This window comes from Chaetura pelagica, unplaced genomic scaffold, assembly GCF_000747805.2.
Source record: "Chaetura pelagica isolate M959 unplaced genomic scaffold, ChaPel_1.0 scaffold2373, whole genome shotgun sequence".
NCBI lineage: Eukaryota > Metazoa > Chordata > Aves > Apodiformes > Apodidae > Chaetura > Chaetura pelagica.
Window position 1 is genome coordinate 42,843 of NW_009952680.1, and position 6,951 is coordinate 49,793.

At 56.6% G+C, this 6,951-nt stretch overlaps 1 protein-coding gene across 2 annotated transcripts in view; it reads right to left on the reverse strand.

The window, feature by feature from the left end:
- The window catches only part of BCL2L1 (BCL2-like 1), a 39,172-nt gene extending 32,329 nt beyond the window's left edge, over positions 1-6,843 (reverse strand). Inside the window, exon 1 of one of the 2 annotated variants that reach the window (XM_009993761.1) lies at positions 6,133-6,843. In XM_009993761.1, coding sequence (XP_009992063.1) covers positions 6,133-6,687 — 555 coding nt within the window. In that variant the 5' untranslated portion in view covers positions 6,688-6,843. The remainder of the gene's footprint in view (positions 1-6,132) is intronic. The other variant, XM_009993762.1, reaches the window with a different exon arrangement.
- Between the last annotated feature and the right edge of the window lie 108 nt (positions 6,844-6,951).

The following is a 6,951-nucleotide window of genomic DNA, read 5'->3' on the forward strand; positions in this document are numbered from 1 at the left end:
CAGCAGGTCTGCAACACTTTCCCAACCGATATCCATCCCTTCCCCCACCTCCTTCTGGGAATACTCCAGCTTTTCAGCTAGTGGGGAAAGAGCTGGCAGAGAAACACTCCTTGTAACGTCAGGATGGGGCTGTGCCTACAGCCACCAGCAGCCTGGTGAAACCAAAGCAGAGAAGCTGGAGCAAAGGCCTCAGAGCATCGTGACACCATCCAGCCTGTGCCCTGTGTGGGCCTGGGGTGAACCATGTACACAAACTGTACAGAAGCTGCACAACAACAGGGGAAAGCACCCCAGACACCCACAGAAAGCTGCAGCTTCCACAAGGAGCATGAAGTTCCCTCCCAGCCCCTCTGCTGCAATGGGACACCTCATGGCTGCTGAGAAGGAGAGAGAGTCTGGGCAGTACTCGGGGGGACCCAGCTCCAGTTTCAGAGCAGGATGATCTGGACTGACACTACGGAGAGCAGCTGTGAACACAGAGCAGCAAGAAGCAGTCTGTTAATTATTTCACAGATCTTTTTTGAAATGACACTCCACTCCTTGGATTAAAGAACCTCAGAGTGCTTTATGACTCTGAGTTCCCAGTGGCTCCCCTGGGAGGGAAGGAAACGTTATCCCTTTTGCTGAAAGACCCTGGGGTTAAGTGGGCTGCTCTGAGCCGCAGCCTGCGCTGGGCAGGAGCTGTGCCTCCCAGGATGCTGCTCCAATCACGGATCTAAGGAACGAAACCCAACTGCCCTGCACTCTGAGAGGCAGCAGGGGAAACAGGCAGGGCCCTGAAGAAGAACTGAGCAAGTGGGGCGAAGAGCAAAGCTCTGGAAACTGGCCTCTGCACTGCTCTTGGTCTAGCGGCAGGAATGCTGCTGCGGGCCGGGCAGGAAGCTGCAGTGGAAGTCATTCCAATGGCATTTCCTGGAGAGCACTGCAGAAAAGCCTCTCAGGTCGCAGGCAGGGTGAGAAGCTGCCAGGGATCTGCCCACTGAGCCCATCTCTAGTTGCTGGCCAGGATGCAGCTACCTGGGCCAGCCATGCCAGGCAGGACAGCCCAAGCCAAGACCTTGCCAGCAGCGGGCAGTTCCCACGGTGGAGAGGAACACCCCATCTTGCAGAGTGACATCAGGGACTCAGCTGGCAGGGGGACAGTATTTTTTCATCCCAAGCAGGTTATGACAATGGGGGGGATCATCTGAGCTGCAAGGGGAGGACAGAGAAGAAAGTGAGGGAACAGCTGAGCCCTGCGGGCCATTGGGTGAGATCATCTCCAGGACAGTAAAGTGCAGCTGTGGGAGGCCACCTCCTCCAGCCAGCTCCACGGTGTGCTGGCCAGCAAGTGACACTGATGGCTGCCATCTCAAGTGGGATTAGCAGTGCTGGGTCATTCCCAAAACCTGGTGTGTGAGCACTTGAAGCTTTGGCAAACAGGGCTGGCCCAGAGGGAGCTGCATTCTCCACACAGTGCCAGGGTGGCCTTTCCATGCTCCCATTTGCCCCTTCCATGCTCCTCTCCAGGTGTCAGGGCAGAATTCAATCTCCAGCTGCCCAGAAAGCCAGGACCAATGAGGTGTGAGGATCCTGGGGTCAGCTAACTAACACAGTGGCTGCAGGGAAGGCTTGTGTGGGATACCTGGACAAGGGCACAGGGCCAAAAGGATTTCAGAAGAGCTGAGGATCCAAGTCTGGCTCTCAGCACAAAACCATTGAGAAGGTTGGAGCAAGAGCACGGGACGAAATCCCAGCTGCACTCTGTCATATGACACAGGCTGAGTCATTTCCTACCATTCAAAAAAAAATTAAAGAGATAGAAAATGACTTTGCTGTATTGACATCTGAGGGTTTTCCCCAAACAGAACCACAAGCTCCCAGTCCACCGCAGCGCAGCACGACTCACACATCCCAGCGCACTGAGCCAGCGTGGCCTGCTGAGGGCCTGGGATGCAGAGCCAAGGTGGGAAGCAGTCCATCCTCCTTCAGCCCAGTCCAGTTTGTCAGGATCCAGATGTCACAGGCTGGTGACAAAGACACCGTTTGCTTTCAGTCCTGGCCCAGCACAGCCCCTTCATTCTGCTCCAAACCATTCACCCGGCTCACAGGAAACCTCTTGCCTCTACGTCCATGGATCTACCTCAAAGGAGAAAGTGAGGGAACAGCTGAGCCCTGCGGGCCATTGGGTGAGATCATCTCCAGGACAGTAAAGTGCAGCTGTGGGAGGCCACCTCCTCCAGCCAGCTCCACGGTGTGCTGGCCAGCAAGTGACACTGATGGCTGCCATCTCAAGTGGGATTAGCAGTGCTGGGTCATTCCCAAAACCTGGTGTGTAAGCACTTGAAGCTTTGGCAAACAGGGCTGGCCCAGAGGGAGCTGCATTCTCCACACAGTGCCAGGGTGGCCTTTCCATGCTCCCATTTGCCCCTTCCATGCTCCTCTCCAGGTGTCAGGGCAGAATTCAATCTCCAGCTGCCCAGAAAGCCAGGACCAATGAGGTGTGAGGATCCTGGGGTCAGCTAACTAACACAGTGGCTGCAGGGAAGGCTTGTGTGGGATACCTGGACAAGGGCACAGGGCCAAAAGGATTTCAGAAGAGCTGAGGATCCAAGTCTGGCTCTCAGCACAAAACCATTGAGAAGGTTGGAGCAAGAGCACGGGACGAAATCCCAGCTGCACTCTGTCATATGACACAGGCTGAGTCATTTCCTACCATTCAAAAAAAAATTAAAGAGATAGAAAATGACTTTGCTGTATTGACATCTGAGGGTTTTCCCCAAACAGAACCACAAGCTCCCAGTCCACCGCAGCGCAGCACGACTCACACATCCCAGCACACTGAGCCAGCGTGGCCGGCTGAGGGCCTGGGATGCAGAGCCAAGGTGGGAAGCAGTCCATCCTCCTTCAGCCCAGTCCAGTTTGTCAGGATCCAGATGTCACAGGCTGGTGACAAAGACACCGTTTGCTTTCAGTCCTGGCCCAGCACAGCCCCTTCATGCTGCTCCAAACCATTCACCCGGCTCACAGGAAACCTCTTGCCTCTACGTCCATGGATCTACCTCAAAGCCCCTGTGATAACTCCTTAAATCCCACTCTGAACGTCGATTTAGCTTTGAAAGAAAAGCTGTCATCCACTGGAAGGGCACAGCCAGGCAGGAACCATTGCTCACTGTCCTTTCTCCAACAGATTAGGCACGGTCAGTACCTCTCTGCCTGCCAGGCTCATCCTGCGCTTCCCTCTCCATGGATTTCTCCCGCCATGACTCCGATCCCCACTGGGATCACTGCCCGCATGTCTCCACTCGTGGGTTTGGTGCTGGCCAAAGCACCTCTCCTGGGAAAGCCTCCTCATTGCTTGCAATGGCTCACAGAGGCAGCAGCTTCTCGGCTGGTTATTAAATGCCCCCCTCGGGTTGTCCTCGTTTGTTTGTTTCCTCAGAGAGCGCAGAGGGCAAACCAAGGCAGGGCCAGGGAGCGTGACACCATGTTAACCCTGGGGAGTGAGCTCTGCCATCTCCCCCTCGCCTGGCAGAGCAGCTCCGGGGCCACACGGCAGCTGAAGAGGCGGCTGCAGAGGCAGCGCACCCCGCAGCCATCCCACGCTCGCCTTTGTTCCACGGCTGGGAATGAAACCGCTTCCTACGCAGCCCGGCCGCGCGAGGCTCTCCTTCCTTCTTTCTGAGGGGGCTTTCCAGGAAGAGAAGTGCTGCAGCGCTGCAAAACCCAAACCACCCGGGCCTTGCCAAGCAGGCCTGCCACAACTTGCATCCCTCTCACCAGGACCCGCCTGCTGCACCTCTCGGGAGAGCTTTGTTTGCAGGGGACGGGCTCTAACAGCTCCGATGCACCAAACAGGCTACCTGTGCAAACAGGGCGGTGGGAGAGGGACTGCTCTGTCACCAGGAGTGCAGGCTGGCACTTGCTGCTTGCAGGCAGGGCTGGCAGCAGCCACCAGCCTTCTCCCTGCAGCTGGAGTCACCAGAGAGAGAAGCAGAGCATCCCCACACACACAGTGAGGCACTCGGGAGCTCTCAAGGCCCCTGCACTCCCCAGTGGAGTGGCAGAAGGGACATGGGGAAACCTGAGCAATGAGGAAAACCACAGCTGAGCTCTGTCACCAGGAGGGCAGGCTGGCACTTGCTGCTTGCAGGCAGGGCTGGCAGCAGCCACCAGCCCTCTCCCTGCAGCTGGAGTCACCAGAGAGAGAAGCAGAGCATCCCCACACACACAGTGAGGCACTCGGGAGCTCTCAAGGCCCCTGCACTCCCCAGTGGAGTGGCAGAAGGGACATGGGGAAACCTGAGCAATGAGGAAAACCACAGCTGAGATATCAAACACATGCCAGGTTGGGGTTTGCAGCAGGCTGGCAGCAACCACACTGCCCAGCCCTTTTTTTGGTGGCTGCTGGGGTAGATTCCCCCCACTATGGCCCTTACCAGCCTGCTGGGTCAGCCACTGGCACAGCCCGGGGGCAGGGAAGTGAAAAGCCCTGTTCAAGGTTACAAGAGAGTAAGGTTGTTCCCTGGGGTGGGAAACAGCTCATGGTGATCTTCAAAGCAAGAGCTGGTGGGCGGGTCAGATAGAGAGAAGTCCTGACCCTTCCACAATCTGTTGAACAAATATTTGCTCCAAACAATTAATTTAGAGACAGACACAAAAAAATTGAAGAGTCTGAATCGTGATGGTTGGGGGTGGGGAAGAGAGGGAGGAGGTATTTCATTCCCTGCAAGCAGGGACCAGTGATTTTCCACCAGTGATTTAATCTAAATCCCCCAGAGAGTTCATTTACAAAAAATCAGATTGCATTATCGCCTAGGTCTCCAGGATACAGCCCAATCCGTCACTAACAGCAACAGCCACACTAGCTTGGAAACCTCAATTTGATCACTCAATTCCAAGACTAATCTGTGGCTTTAAAAGCCAAAGGCAAAGGGAGGGGGAAAGAACTCCGGGTTTGGGCAGGGTTATCTGCAGGATGAGAGAGCTAATGGGGCAGATAGAGCCGGATGAAATGGCCAGCAGATCCCAGGTCATTAATCGAAACCAAGCTCCTCTGCCGGAGCAGCCCCACCCAGGCAGTGCCCCAGGGAGGCAGCATTCCTGGAATTCCTGCACCCTGGGTGAACCTGCTCCCTCTCTGGGTGCACTCAATTCACCTCTTCTCCTGGAACCCCAGCATGGAGGACCCAGGCCTCCCTGAGCAGGCACAAGATGCTGGGGAGCCCTGCAGGAGAGGGCAGAGCACAAGGCTGGGCTCAGAGGGTGCTGCCCCTTCCTCCAAACCTGCTGCTGCACCAGGAGATGAGCAGGGCTGACAAGCCTCAGCTCAGCAGCCTGCCAAGGAGGCAATTCCCCACCCCTGGCAATTCCCCATGGCTCAGATGCTAATGCCTGACAGCGTGAGCTCTTCCCAGTGGATGCCAGTAAAGGTTACCCCAGCAGGGAATCACCCAGCAAAAAGAAAACTCAAGTCACATCTGTAGGTTGTGTCCCTCCTGCCGGCAGTCCCAGGCAGCTCCACGCAGCCGGACCCGGCATTTCAGGAATGCTTCCTGGAGAAATGCTTATTCATGTTAATACCTCACCAGCAGAGCTGACCGGGTTTGCTGCCGGGGCAGCTGGGAGCATCGCTCCCTGCCAAGCCAGAAGCAGCTGCAGGGTCAGCAGCTCCCCAGCACAGAGGCTGTTCCCACCTCGCCAGCTCTGCTCTGGGATTGGCTTCACCCTCAGAGAGCCCTGACTCCCGAAGAAAGAAGTAGCTGTGACCCCAGCAGCACTGTGGGGAGAAGAGGAGGAAGCTCCACTCCCCGCTGTTAAATGACACCACGCCTGAGAGCAAGGGCTCTTGCCTGAAGAACAAGCTTGGGTGACACTAGATTTCCAAAAGCTCTGGGAAAACACGTCTGTTACATGGAGAAGGAGAAGAAACAGGGATGGAGAAGGACACTGAGCATAAACTGTCTGTGTCATTGTGGTGGATGGACCCTCCTGGGGCAGTGTTAAGAGGATGGGGAGAAAAGCCAGGTGCCCCTTCCCCTCCCTGCCAGATATGTGACAAGATCAACACTGCAGGGAGCTGGGCTGGCACTGCTGGGGCTGGGGGGGTCAGAACCCGGGGCAGCCATCCCCAGCAGCAAAAGCAGTTCTTACCCATCCGCCATTCTCCTGGATCCAGGGATCTAGGTGGTCGGTCAGGTAGGTGGTCATCCAGGACACGATGCGTCCCACCAGGACGCGCATCTCCTTGTCGACGCTCTCCACGCACAGGGCTCCCCCGAAGGAGAAGAAGGCCACGATGCGGCCCCAGTTCACCCCGTCGCGGAACAGTTCGTTCACCACCTGCTCGAAGCTCTGGTAGGCCGTGCCCAGGGTGATGTGGAGCTGGGAGGTGAGGTCGCTGAAGGCTCGTCGGTACCTCAGCTCAAACTCATCCCCTGCTTCCCGCAGCGCCTGCCTCACGTCGGCCGCTCGGACCATCTCGTGGACTTCCAGGCTGCTCCGGTGCACGGTGGCTCCGTTCACTACGTGGCTGGGGGGAGGGTGCCAGGAGGGGCTCCCGTTGAGGACACCATCCATCTCGGCCTCCTCTGCTGCAAAGTCAGTCCTGTTCTCGTCCTCCTCCTCCAGCTGGCTCCAGCTGTATCCCTTCTGCGAGAGCTTGTAGGAAACAAAGTCAATCACTAACTCCCGGTTACTGCTGGACATTTTCACACCTGGGGCGCCCTCAATGAGTCCATGGTCCGGAGCACAAGCAGATCAGCACTCAGCAGGTTCCAACTCCACTTTTCTTCTTCACGACCGATGGAAACATCTGACCTTTGCACAGACAAACACCCGAGGAGAAGAAAGGCAAAGAAACGGTTAATAATAGATGCACACGAACACCGATAGCTTATCGCCAGACCGAGATCGCCCCGCAGCTTTATGCCGCGGCTCAGGGCCACCGGATTGAAGCCGCACGGAGAACCG